At 46.2% G+C, this 14,971-nt stretch overlaps 1 protein-coding gene across 2 annotated transcripts in view; it reads right to left on the bottom strand.

Moving 5' to 3' along the window:
• The window catches only part of LOC129820673 (hyccin 2-like), a 154,358-nt gene that overhangs the window by 26,860 nt on the left and 112,527 nt on the right, over positions 1-14,971 (bottom strand). For both annotated transcript variants that reach the window (XM_055877511.1, XM_055877512.1), the window contains exons 7-9: positions 9,538-9,653; positions 5,628-5,723; positions 2,998-3,120 (exon numbers count right to left, since the gene is read on the bottom strand). In XM_055877511.1, the coding sequence (XP_055733486.1) occupies positions 2,998-3,120; positions 5,628-5,723; positions 9,538-9,653 (335 nt within the window). The remainder of the gene's footprint in view (positions 1-2,997; positions 3,121-5,627; positions 5,724-9,537; positions 9,654-14,971) is intronic.

Genomic DNA, 14,971 nt, shown 5'->3' with positions numbered 1-14,971 from the left:
TACATGGTACTAATAGATGTAGTAAATGGTACTAATAGATGTAGTAATGTTGTACATGGTACTGATAGATGTAGTAATGTTGTACATGGTACTAATAGATGTAGTAAATGGTACTAATAGATGTAGTAATGTTGTACATGGTACTGATAGATGTAGTAATGTTATACATGGTACTAATAGATGTAGTAAATGGTACTAATAGATGTAGTAATGTTGTACATGGTACTGATAGATGTAGTAGTGTTGTACATGGTACTAATAGATGTAGTAATGTTGTATATGGTACTGATAGATGTAGTAATGTTGTACATGGTACTAATAGATGTAGTAAATGGTACTAATAGATGTAGTAATGTTGTACATGGTACTGATAGATGTAGTAATGTTGTACATGGTACTAATAGATGTAGTAATGTTGTACATGGTACTGATAGATGTAGTAATGTTATACATGGTACTGATAGATGTAGTAAATGGTACTAATAGATGTAGTAATGTTGTACATGGTACTGATAGATGTAGTAATGTTGTACATGGTACTAATAGATGTAGTAGTGTTGTACATGGTACTAATAGATGTAGTAAATGGTACTAATAGATGTAGTAATGTTGTACATGGTACTAATAGATGTAGTAGTGTTGTACATGGTACTAATAGATGTAGTAAATGGTACTGATAGATGTAGTAATGTTGTACATGGTACTAATAGATGTAGTAAATGGTACTGATAGATGTAGTAATGTTGTACATGGTACTAATAGATGTAGTAAATGGTACTGATAGATGTAGTAATGTTGTACATGGTACTAATAGATGTAGTAATGTTGTACATGGTACTAATAGATGTAGTAATGTTGTACATGGTACTAATAGATGTTGTACATGGTACTGATAGATGTAGTAATGTTGTACATGGTACTAATAGATGTAGTAATGTTGTACATGGTACTAATAGATGTAGTAATGTTGTACATGGTACTGATAGATGTAGTAAATGGTACTGATAGATGTAGTAATGTTGTACATGGTACTAATAGATGTAGTAATGTTGTACATGGTACTGATAGATGTTGTACATGGTACTAATAGATGTAGTAATGTTGTACATGGTACTAATAGATGTAGTACATGGTACTGATAGATGTAGTAATGTTGTACATGGTACTAATAGATGTAGTAATGTTGTACATGGTACTAATAGATGTAGTAATGTTGTACATGGTACTAATAGATGTAGTAATGTTGTACATGGTACTAATAGATGTTGTACATGGTACTGATAGATGTAGTAATGTTGTACATGGTACTAATAGATGTAGTAGTGTTGTACATGGTACTAATAGATGTAGTAAATGGTACTGATAGATGTAGTAATGTTGTACATGGTACTAATAGATGTAGTAATGTTGTACATGGTACTGATAGATGTTGTACATGGTACTAATAGATGTAGTAATGTTGTACATGGTACTAATAGATGTAGTAAATGGTACTGATAGATGTAGTAATGTTGTACATGGTACTAATAGATGTAGTAATGTTATACATGGTACTAATAGATGTAGTAAATGGTACTGATAGATGTAGTAGTGTTGTACATGGTACTAATAGATGTAGTACTGTTGTACATGGTACTAATAGATGTAGTAAATGGTACTAATAGATGTAGTAATGTTGTACATGGTACTAATAGATGTAGTAATGTTGTACATGGTACTAATAGATGTAGTAATGTTGTACATGGTACTAATAGATGTAGTAAATGGTACTAATAGATGTAGTACTGTTGTACATGGTACTGATAGATGTAGTAATGTAGTAAATGGTACTAATAGATGTAGTAATGTTGTACATGGTACTAATAGATGTAGTAATGTTGTACATGGTACTAATAGATGTAGTAAATGGTACTAATAGATGTAGTAATGTTGTACATGGTACTAATAGATGTAGTAAATGGTACTAATAGATGTAGTACTGTTGTACATGGTACTGATAGATGTAGTAATGTTGTACATGGTACTAATAGATGTAGTAATGTTGTACATGGTACTAATAGATGTAGTAATGTTGTATATGGTACTGATAGATGTAGTAGTGTTGTACATGGTACTAATAGATGTAGTAATGTTGTATATGGTACTAATAGATGTAGTAATGTTGTATATGGTACTGATAGATGTAGTAAATGGTACTAATAGATGTAGTAAATGGTACTAATAGATGTAGTAATGTTGTACATGGTACTAATAGATGTTGTAAATGGTACTAATAGATGTAGTAATGTTGTATATGGTACTAATAGATGTAGTAATGTTGTATATGGTACTGATAGATGTAGTAAATGGTACTAATAGATGTAGTAAATGGTACTAATAGATGTAGTAATGTTGTACATGGTACTAATAGATGTAGTAAATGGTACTAATAGATGTAGTAATGTTGTACATGGTACTGATAGATGTAGTAAATGGTACTAATAGATGTAGTAGTGTTGTATATGGTACTGATAGATGTAGTAATGTTGTACATGGTACTAATAGATGTAGTAATGTTGTACATGGTACTGATAGATGTAGTAAATGGTACTGATAGATGTAGTAGTGTTGTATATGGTACTGATAGATGTAGTAGTGTTGTATATGGTACTGATAGGGTTAGGGTTATTAATACCTACATAACATGGTACACAGCGGTCAGCATCTGGTACTGATAGATGCTACTATCCTAATAGTAGTAGTGTAATGTAGTAGGGTTAGGGTTAATAATAGATGTAGTAGTGTTGTACCTACATAACATGGTACACAGCGGTCAGTGCTGTCTAGTGTAGTAGTAACATACCATACCTACATAACATGGTACTGATAGATGTAGTAGGGTTAGGGTTATTAATAGTAGTAGTGTAATGTAGTAGGGTTAGTGTAATGTAGTAGGGTTAGGGTAATACCTACATAACATGGTACTGATAGATGTAGTAGGGTTAGGGTAATACCTACATAACATGGTACACAGCGGTCAGCATCTGGACCATGAACTCTGAGTCCAGCACCACACGGTTACACGGCTCTCTGTCTCTCCAGACTTTCTGCTGCTGCTGCGGGAAACCACATACACACAACCTGGAGAGAGGAGACAGAGAGTCAGGAAACCACACACAACCTGGAGAGAGGAGACAGAGAGACAGGAAACCACATACAACCTGGAGAGAGGAGACAGAGAGTCAGGAAACCACACACAACCTGGAGAGAGGAGACAGAGAGACAGGAAACCACATACAACCTGGAGAGAGGAGACAGAGAGTCAGGAAACCACACACAACCTGGAGAGAGGAGACAGAGAGACAGGAAACCACACACAACCTGAAGAGAGGAGACAGAGACAGGAAACCACATACACACAACCTGGAGAGAGGAGACAGAGAGTCAGGAAACCACATACACACAACCTGGAGAGAGGAGACAGAGACAGGAAACCACATACAACCTGGAGAGAGGAGACAGAGAGACAGGAAACCACATACACACAACCTGGAGAGAGGAGACAGAGACAGGAAACCACATACACACAACCTGGAGAGAGGAGACAGAGACAGGAAACCACACACAACCTGAAGAGAGGAGACAGAGACAGGAAACCACACACAACCTGAAGAGAGGAGACAGAGACAGGAAACCACACACAACCTGAAGAGAGGAGACAGAGACAGGAAACCACACACAACCTGAAGAGAGGAGACAGAGACAGGAAACCACACACAACCTGAAGAGAGGAGACAGAGACAGGAAACCACACACAACCTGGAGAGAGGAGACAGAGACAGGAAACCACACACAACCTGGAGAGAGGAGACAGAGAGACAGGAAACCACATTCAACCTGGAGAGAGGAGACAGAGAGACAGGAAACCACATACAACCTGGAGAGAGGAGACAGAGACAGGAAACCACACACAACCTGGAGAGAGGAGACAGAGAGTCAGGAAACCACACACAACCTGGAGAGAGGAGACAGAGAGACAGGAAACCACACACAACCTGAAGAGAGGAGACAGAGACAGGAAACCACATACACACAACCTGGAGAGAGGAGACAGAGAGTCAGGAAACCACATACACACAACCTGGAGAGAGGAGACAGAGACAGGAAACCACATACAACCTGGAGAGAGGAGACAGAGACAGGAAACCACACACAACCTGAAGAGAGGAGACACAGAGACAGGAAACCACATACAACCTGAAGAGAGGAGACAGAGACAGGAAACCACATACAACCTGGAGAGAGGAGACAGAGAGACAGGAAACCACATACAACCTGGAGAGAGGAGACAGAGAGACAGGAAACCACATACAACCTGGAGAGAGAAGACAGAGACAGGAAACCACATACAACCTGGAGAGAGGAGACAGAGAGACAGGAAACCACATACAACCTGGAGAGAGGAGACACAGAGACAGGAAACCACACACAACCTGAAGAGAGGAGACAGAGACAGGAAACCACATGCACACAACCTGGAGAGAGGAGACAGAGACAGGAAACCACATACAACCTGGAGAGAGGAGACAGAGACAGGAAACCACACACAACCTGGAGAGAGGAGACAGAGAGTCAGGAAACCACACACAACCTGGAGAGAGGAGACAGAGTCAGGAAACCACACACAACCTGGAGAGAGGAGACACAGAGACAGGAAACCACATACAACCTGGAGAGAGGAGACAGAGACAGGAAACCACATACAACCTGGAGAGAGGAGACAGAGAGACAGGAAACCACATACAACCTGGAGAGAGGAGACAGAGAGACAGGAAACCACATACAACCTGGAGAGAGGAGACAGAGAGTCAGGAAACCACATACACACAACCTGGAGAGAGGAGACAGAGAGAGTCAGAGAGAGCCAGAGAGAGCCAGAGAGAGCCAGAGAGAGCCAGAGAGAGCCAGAGAGAGCCAGAGAGAGCCAGAGAGAGCCAGAGAGAGCCAGAGAGAGCCACAGAGAGAGCCACAGAGAGAGCCACAGAGAGAGCCACAGAGAGAGCCACAGAGAGAGCCACAGAGAGCCACAGAGAGCCACAGAGAGCCACAGAGAGCCACAGAGAGCCACAGAGAGCCACAGAGAGCCACAGAGAGCCACAGAGAGCCACAGAGAGACACAGAGAGACACAGAGAGAGACACAGAGAGACACAGAGAGACAGAGAGAGCCAGAAGAGAGCCAGAAGAGAGCCAGAAGAGAGCCAGAGAGAGCCAGAGAGAGCCAGAGAGAGCCAGAGAGAGCCAGAGAGAGCCACAGAGAGCCACAGAGAGACACAGAGAGACACAGAGAGACACAGAGAGACACAGAGAGACACAGAGAGACACAGAGAGACACAGAGAGACACAGAGAGACACAGAGAGACACAGAGAGCCAGAGAGAGACAGAGAGAGCCAGAGAGAGCCAGAGAGAGACAGAGACAGAGAGAGAGAGACAGAGAGAGACAGAGAGCCAGAGAGAGCCAGAGAGAGCCAGAGAGAGCCAGAGAGAGCCAGAGAGAGCCAGAGAGAGCCAGAGAGAGCCAGAGAGAGCCAGAGAGAGCCAGAGAGAGCCAGAGAGAGCCAGAGAGAGCCAGAGAGAGCGAGTCCTCACCGTGAGCTCATCCTGCAGACTGACTGGTAGGAGGAGAGAGGCATGTAGACCACAGCAGAGTTGTAGCACAACATGAGGAAACACAGCACTTCAAACCTGAAACACAAACACAGGATCACTGTCAGACATCTGCCACCCCGTCCTCCACCGTCACCCCGTCCCCCACCACGTCACAACGTCCCCCACCGCGTCCCCCACCACGTCACCCACCGCGTCCCCCACCGTCACCCACCGCGTCACCCACCGCGTCACCCACCGCGTCACCCACCGCGTCACCCACCGCGTCCCCCACCGCGTCCCCCACCGCGTCCCCCACCGCGTCCCCCACCGTCACCCCGTCCCCCACCACGTCACAACGTCCCCCACCCCGTCCCCCACCCCGCCCCCCACCGCGTCACCCACCGCCCCCCACCCCGTCCCCCACCGCGTCCCCCACCGCGTCACCCACCGTCACCCACCGTCCCCCACCGCGCCCCCCACCGCGTCCCCCACCGCGTCACCCACCGCGTCACCCACCGCGTCACCCACCGCGTCACCCACCGCGTCACCCACCGCGTCACCCACCGCGTCACCCACCGCGTCACCCACCGCGTCACCCACCGCGTCCCCCACCGTCAGTACACAAAGGGAGTAGGAAAATTAGGAAATAGAACTAGTGCTCCCATTTATATGTACAAACACAGTGTGATGACACAGCCTGCTGTCAAGGAAATCACTGCCTCTGCAGGCGGAGGTAAAGAGTCAAGCTGGAAATATCCAGGGAGAGAGGGGACAGAGGGACCAGGGGGATCGGGGACAGGGGGATCAGGGACAGGGACCAGGGAGAGGGACCAGGGGGATCAAGGACAGGGAGAGAGGGGACAGGGGGATCAAGGACAGGGAGAGAGGGGACAGGGGGATCAAGGACAGGGAGAGAGGGGACAGGGGGATCAAGGACAGGGAGAGAGGGGACAGGGGGATCAAGGACAGGGAGAGAGGGGACAGGGGGATCAAGGACAGGGAGAGAGGGGACAGGGGGATCAAGGACAGGGAGAGAGGGGACAGGGGGATCAAGGACAGGGAGAGAGGGGACAGGGGGATCAAGGACAGGGAGAGAGGGGACAGGGGGATCAAGGACAGGGAGAGAGGGGACAGGGGGATCGGGGACAGAGAGAGAGGGGACAGGGGGATCGGGGACAGAGAGAGAGGGGACAGAGAGAGAGGGGACAGGGGGATCAAGGACAGAGAGAGAGGGGACAGGGGGATCAAGGACAGGGAGAGAGGGGACAGGGAGAGAGGGGACAGGGAGAGAGGGGACAGGGAGAGAGGGGACAGGGGGATCAAGGACAGGGAGAGAGGGGACAGGGAGAGAGGGGCCAGGGGGATCAAGGACAGGGAGAGAGGGGCCAGGGGGATCGGGGACAGAGAGAGAGGGGACAGGGGGATCAAGGACAGAGAGAGAGGGGACAGGGGGATCAAGGACAGGGAGAGAGGGGACAGGGGGATCAAGGACAGGGAGAGAGGGGACAGGGGGATCAAGGACAGGGAGAGAGGGGACAGGGAGAGAGGGGACAGGGAGAGAGGGGACAGAGAGAGAGGGGACAGAGAGAGAGGGGACAGGGGGATCGGGGACAGAGAGAGAGGGGACAGAGAGAGAGGGGACAGGGGGATCAAGGACAGGGAGAGAGGGGACAGGGGGATCAAGGACAGGGAGAGAGGGGACAGGGGGATCAAGGACAGGGAGAGAGGGGACAGGGGGATCAAGGACAGGGAGAGAGGGGACAGGGGGATCAAGGACAGGGAGAGAGGGGACAGGGGGATCAAGGACAGGGAGAGAGGGGACAGGGGGATCAAGGACAGGGAGAGAGGGGACAGGGGGATCAAGGACAGGGAGAGAGGGGACAGGGGGATCAAGGACAGGGAGAGAGGGGACAGGGGGATCAAGGACAGGTAGAGAGGGGACAGGGGGATCAAGGACAGGGAGAGAGGGGACAGGGGGATCAAGGACAGGGAGAGAGGGGACAGGGGGATCAAGGACAGGGAGAGAGGGGACAGGGGGATCAAGGACAGGGAGAGAGGGGACAGGGGGATCAAGGACAGGGAGAGAGGGGACAGGGGGATCAAGGACAGGGAGAGAGGGGACAGGGGGATCAAGGACAGAGAGAGAGGGGACAGGGGGATCAAGGACAGGGAGAGAGGGGACAGGGGGATCAAGGACAGGGAGAGAGGGGACAGGGGGATCAAGGACAGGGAGAGAGGGGACAGGGGGATCAAGGACAGGGAGAGAGGGGACAGGGGGATCAAGGACAGGGAGAGAGGGGACAGGGGGATCAAGGACAGGGAGAGAGGGGACAGGGGGATCAAGGACAGGGAGAGAGGGGACAGGGGGATCAAGGACAGGGAGAGAGGGGACAGGGAGAGAGGGGACAGGGAGAGAGGGGACAGGGGGATCAAGGACAGGGAGAGAGGGGACAGGGGGATCAAGGACAGGGAGAGAGGGGACAGGGGGATCAAGGACAGGGAGAGAGGGGACAGGGGGATCAAGGACAGGGAGAGAGGGGACAGGGAGAGAGGGGCCAGGGAGAGAGGGGCCAGGGGGATCAAGGACAGGGAGAGAGGGGCCAGGGGGATCGGGGACAGAGAGAGAGGGGACAGGGGGATCAAGGACAGAGAGAGAGGGGACAGGGGGATCAAGGACAGGGAGAGAGGGGACACGGGGATCAAGGACAGGGAGAGGGGGGACAGGGGGATCAAGGACAGGGAGAGAGGGGCAGTGTAGGTCTCTGGGGGACAGGGGTACCTGTTCTGGGCAGTGAAGGTCTCTGGGGGTTAGAAGTACCTGCTCTAGGCAGTGGAGGTCTCTGGGGGTTAGAAGTACCTGTTCTGGGCAGTGAAGGTCTCTGGGGGTTAGAAGTACCTGTTCTGGGCAGTGAAGGTTTCTGGGGGTTAGAAGTACCTGTTCTGGGCAGTGAAGGTTTCTGGGGGTCAGAAGTACCTGTTCTAGGCAGTGAAGGTTTCTGGGGGTTAGAAGTACCTGTTCTGGGCAGTGAAGGTTTCTGGAGGTTAGGGGTACCTGTTCTGGGCAGTGTAGGTCTCTGGGGGTTAGAAGTACCTGTTCTGGGCAGTGAAGGTTTCTGGGGGTTAGAAGTACCTGTTCTAGGCAGTGAAGGTTTCTGGGGGTTAGAAGTACCTGTTCTGGGCAGTGTAGGTCTCTGGGGGTTAGAAGTACCTGTTCTGGGCAGTGAAGGTTTCTGGGGGTTAGAAGTACCTGTTCTGGGCAGTGAAGGTTTCTGGGGGTTAGAAGTACCTGTTCTGGGCAGTGAAGGTTTCTGGGGGTTAGAAGTACCTGTTCTGGGCAGTGAAGGTTTCTGGGGGTTAGAAGTACCTGTTCTGGGCAGTGAAGGTTTCTGGGGGTTAGAAGTACCTGTTCTAGGCAGTGAAGGTCTCTGGGGGTTAGGGGTACCTGTTCTGGGCAGTGAAGGTTTCTGGGGGTTAGAAGTACCTGTTCTAGGCAGTGAAGGTCTCTGGGGGTTAGGGGTACCTGTTCTGGGCAGTGAAGGTTTCTGGGGGTCAGAAGTACCTGTTCTGGGCAGTGAAGGTTTCTGGGGGTTAGGGGTACCTGTTCTGGGCAGTGAAGGTTTCTGGGGGTCAGAAGTACCTGTTCTAGGCAGTGAAGGTTTCTGGGGGTTAGAAGTACCTGTTCTGGGCAGTGAAGGTTTCTGGAGGTTAGGGGTACCTGTTCTGGGCAGTGTAGGTCTCTGGGGGTTAGAAGTACCTGTTCTGGGCAGTGAAGGTTTCTGGGGGTTAGAAGTACCTGTTCTGGGCAGTGAAGGTTTCTGGGGGTTAGAAGTACCTGTTCTGGGCAGTGAAGGTTTCTGGGGGTTAGGAGTACCTGTTCTAGGCAGTGAAGGTTTCTGGGGGTTAGAAGTACCTGTTCTGGGCAGTGAAGGTTTCTCTCTGAGGGTGCAGCCCGCTGTAGACGACCCTGATGAGGTCATGATGACTCAGAGCTCCCTCTGTCAGACCCATGGAGCCCAGACTGGAGGGCTGGAAAGAAAGCCACACACATCAACAACTAACAGCAACTAACTAACTAACAGCAACTAACTAACTAACAGCAACTAACTAACTAACAGCAACTAACTAACTAACAGCAACTAACAGCAACTAACAGCAACTAACAGCAACTAACTAACTAACAGCAACTAACTAACTAACAGCAACTAACAGCAACTAACTAACTAACAGCAACTAACTAACTAACAGCAACTAACAGCAACTAACAGCAACTAACAGCAACTAACTAACTAACAGCAACTAACTAACTAACAGCAACTAACTAACTAACAGCAACTAACAGCAACTAACTAACTAACAGCAACTAACAGCAACTAACTAACTAACAGCAACTAACTAACTAACAGCAACTAACTAACTAACAGCAACTAACTAACTAACAGCAACTAACTAACTAACAGCAACTAACTAACTAACAGCAACTAACTAACTAACAAAAACTAACTAACTAACAGCAACTAACAGCAACTAACTAACAGCAACTAACTAACTAACTAACAGCAACTAACTAACTAACAGCAACTAACTAACTAACAGCAACTAACAGCAACTAACAGCAACTAACTAACTAACAGCAACTAACTAACAGCAACTAACTAACTAACAGCAACTAACAGCAACTAACAGCAACTAACAGCAACTAACTAACTAACAGCAACTAACTAACTAACAGCAACTAACAGCAACTAACTAACTAACAGCAACTAACTAACTAACAGCAACTAACTAACTAACAGCAACTAACTAACTAACTAACAGCAACTAACTAACTAACAGGAACTAACTAACTAACAGCAACTAACTAACTAACAGGAACTAACTAACTAACAGGAACTAACTAACTAACAGCAACTAACTAACTAACAGCAACTAACTAACTAACAGCAACTAACAGCAACTAACAGCAACTAACTAACTAACAGCAACTAACTAACTAACAGCAACTAACTAACTAACAGCAACTAACAGCAACTAACAGCAACTAACTAACAGCAACTAACTAACTAACAGCAACTAACTAACTAACTAACAGCAACTAACAGCAACTAACTAACTAACAGCAACTAACTAACTAACAGCAACTAACTAACTAACAGCAACTAACTAACTAACAGCAACTAACTAACTAACAGCAACTAACAGCAACTAACAGCAACTAACTAACTAACAGCAACTAACTAACTAACAGCAACTAACAGCAACTAACTAACAGCAACTAACTAACTAACAGCAACTAACTAACTAACAGCAACTAACTAACTAACAGCAACTAACTAACTAACAGCAACTAACTAACTAACAGCAACTAACTAACTAACAGCAACTAACAGCAACTAACAGCAACTAACTAACTAACAGCAACTAACAGCAACTAACTAACTAACAGCAACTAACTAACTAACAGCAACTAACTAACTAACAGCAACTAACTAACTAACAGCAACTAACTAACTAACAGCAACTAACAGCAACTAACAGCAACTAACTAACAGCAACTAACTAACTAACAGCAACTAACTAACTAACTAACAGCAACTAACAGCAACTAACAGCAACTAACTAACTAACAGCAACTAACTAACTAACAGCAACTAACTAACAGCAACTAACTAACTAACAGCAACTAACAGCAACTAACAGCAACTAACAGCAACTAACTAACTAACAGCAACTAACAGCAACTAACTGCAACTAACAGCAACTAACTAACTAACAGCAACTAACTAACTAACAGCAACTAACTAACTAACAGCAACTAACTAACTGCAACTAACTAACTAACAGCAACTAACTAACTAACAGCAACTAACTAACTAACAGCAACTAACTAACTAACAGCAACTAACTAACTAACAGCAACTAACTAACTAACAGCAACTAACTAACTAACAGCAACTAACTAACTAACAGCAACTAACTAACTAACAGCAACTAACTAACTAACAGCAACTAACAGCAACTAACTAACAGCAACTAACTAACTAACAGCAACTAACAGCAACTAACAGCAACTAACTAACTAACAGCAACTAACTAACTAACAGCAACTAACAGCAACTAACTAACAGAAACTAACTAACTAACAGCAACTAACAGCAACTAACTAACTAACAGCAACTAACAGCAACTAACTAACTAACAGCAACTAACAGCAACTAACAGCAACTAACTAACTAACAGCAACTAACAGCAACTAACAGCAACTAACAGCAACTAACTAACTAACAGCAACTAACAGCAACTAACAGCAACTAACAGCAACTAACAGCAACTAACAGCAACTAACAGCAACTAACAGCAACTAACAGCAACTAACAGCAACTAACTAACAGCAACTAACAGCAACTAACAGCAACTAACAGCAACTAACTAACTAACAGCAACTAACAGCAACTAACTAACTAACAGCAACTAACTAACTAACAGCAACTAACTAACTAACAGGAACTAACTAACTAACAGCAACTAACTAACTAACAGCAACTAACTAACTAACAGCAACTAACAGCAACTAACAGCAACTAACTAACTAACAGCAACTAACAGCAACTAACAGCAACTAACAGCAACTAACTAACTAACAGCAACTAACAGCAACTAACTAACTAACAGCAACTAACTAACTAACAGCAACTAACTAACTAACAGCAACTAACTAACAGCAACTAACTAACTAACAGCAATTAACTAACTAACAGCAACTAACTAACTAACAGCAACTAACTAACTAACAGCAACTAACTAACTAACAGCAACTAACTAACTAACAGCAACTAACAGCAACTAACAGCAACTAACAGCAACTAACAGCAACTAACAGCAACTAACTAACTAACAGCAACTAACTAACTAACAGCAACTAACAGCAACTAACAGCAACTAACTAACTAACAGCAACTAACAGCAACTAACTAACTAACAGCAACTAACAGCAACTAACTAACTAACAGCAACTAACTAACTAACAGCAACTAACAGCAACTAACAGCAACTAACAGCAACTAAATATTTAGCAGATTAGATTATTTAGCAGTATTTAACTGATGAATACATGAGACCATTACATTCTGACACACAGCAGTATTTAACTGATGAATACATGAGACCATTAAGACAGTGCTACAGGGAGACAGGACGGACAGCTGATCGTCCTCGCAGTGGCAGACCACGTGTAACAACACCTGCACAGGATCGGTACATCCGAACATCACACCTGCAGGACAGGTACAGGATGGCAACAACAACTGCCCGAGTTACACCAGGAACGCACAATCCCTCCATTAGTGCTCAGACTGTCCGCAATAGGCTGAGAGAGGCTGGACTGAGGGCTTGTAGACCTGTTGTAAGGCAGGTCCTCACCAGACATCACCGGCAACAACGTTGCCTACGGGCACAAACCCACTGTCGCTGGACCAGACAGGACTGGCAAAAAGTGCTCTTCACTGATGAGTCGCGGGTTTGTCTCACCAGGGGTGATGGTTGGATTCACGTTTATTGACGAAGGAATGAGCGTTACACCGAGGCCTGTACTCTGGAGCGGGATCGATTTGGAGGTGGAGGGTCCGTCGTGGTCTGGGGCGGTGTGTCACTACATCATCGGACTGAGCTTGTTGTCATTGCAGGCAATCTCAACGCTGTGCGTTACAGGGAAGACATCCTCCTCCCTCATGTGGTACCCTTCCTGCAGTCTCATCCTGACATGACCCTCCAGCATGACAATGCCACCAGCCATACTGCTCGTTCTGTGTGTGATTTCCTGCAAGACAGGAATGTCAATGTTCTGCCATGGCCAGCGAAGAGCCCGGATCTCAATCCCATTGAGCACGTCTGAGACCTGTTGGATCGGAGGGTGAGGGCTAGAGCCATTCCCCCCCAGAAATGACCGGGAACTTACAGGTGTCTTGGTGGAAGAGTGGGGTAACATCTCACAGCAAGAACTGGCAAATCTGGTGCCGTCCACGAGGAGGAGATGCACTGCAGTACTTAATGCAGCTGGTGGCCACACCAGATACTGACTGTTACTTTTGATTTTGGCCCCCCCCCCTTTTGTTCAGGGACACATTACTCCATTTCTGTTAGTCACATGTCTGTGGAACTTGTTCAGTTTATGTCTCAGTTGTTGAATCTTGTAATGTTCATACAAATATTTACACATGTTAAGTTTGCTGATAATAAACGCAGTTGACAGTGAGAGGACGTTTCTTTTTTTGATGAGTTTAGATAGCATTTCATGTTTGAAACAAGACATTTTCAATCACCATTTCTTACCCTCTAAGTGGGTGCCATGTTTATTGTACTAAACGGTCTGCTGTTGAGGTAGAAATTCTGCTTGTTTGTGTCGTTTCCTTTGTTCATATTTCCTGGGTTATGTCAGAGTTCCGTGTGTCTGTGTCCTATGTCTGTCAGTCTGCTTGTGTGTACTAGGGGAAAATGCACATAGAAATAGGCCGCAGTTGAGCCATGTAGCCAAAAGTGACTACACGCCACAGTACTGCAGTAAGGATAGGTAGCCTTTAAATAGGAACATTGGCCTGGGCTGAACTGGCACACTATGGTAGAATAGAGTAGAGCTCTCCTGAGGTGATGTAGAGCCAAAGACACTCAGTCACTGTGGCAGTGAGCAGAGACCTCCTTTCAGTGAACTGGTTTCTGGTGATGGTATCAGGGGGAGAAAGCAGAGAGGGAATTCATTCTGGATGAGACTAGTGGTATATGGAGGATATGCTAGTCCAGCATGCTGTGGGGTAAGACTGATGTCACGTAGAGCGCTGCCTTCTGTTGCATGGTGGGACGCTTAGGGGTCGGCAGAGGGAGCAGGCTTTTATTAAGGAACTCAGTCCGGCTTTAAACTTACGCTTTAAAGTTGGAATTGTAGAATTCACAAGGTGCAATTTCTAAATTGTCATCAGTTCCTCTTGTCATGTCAGCTAACATTTAGCCCATAGATAGTTATTTTTTAGTCAATCAAATATCACACGAATACACATTAGACAGGGTAAAATGTGTATAATTGTAAGAAAATAAGCTTTAAACCTGCCAACCAGAGCGGTGTGAACAGTTTGTGCCATAGAAATAAATAGAGGTGGCGGGTGCCAGCAGGGGGACTGGAATGTTCCCCAACGCTGGACAGGGAGCCCCGAGTAAAAATTGTTTTATTTTTTATTACTTTTTACTCCCAATTTCATGATATCCAAATTGGTAGTTACAGTCTTGTCCCATCGCTGCAACTCCCGTATGAACTCGGAAGAGGCGAAGGTCGGAGAGCCATGCATCCTTCGAAATACGAC

Source organism: Salvelinus fontinalis, chromosome 23 (genome assembly GCF_029448725.1).
Source record: "Salvelinus fontinalis isolate EN_2023a chromosome 23, ASM2944872v1, whole genome shotgun sequence".
Taxonomy (NCBI): Eukaryota; Metazoa; Chordata; class Actinopteri; order Salmoniformes; family Salmonidae; genus Salvelinus; species Salvelinus fontinalis.
This window is presented reverse-complemented; position numbering and strand designations above follow the sequence as displayed.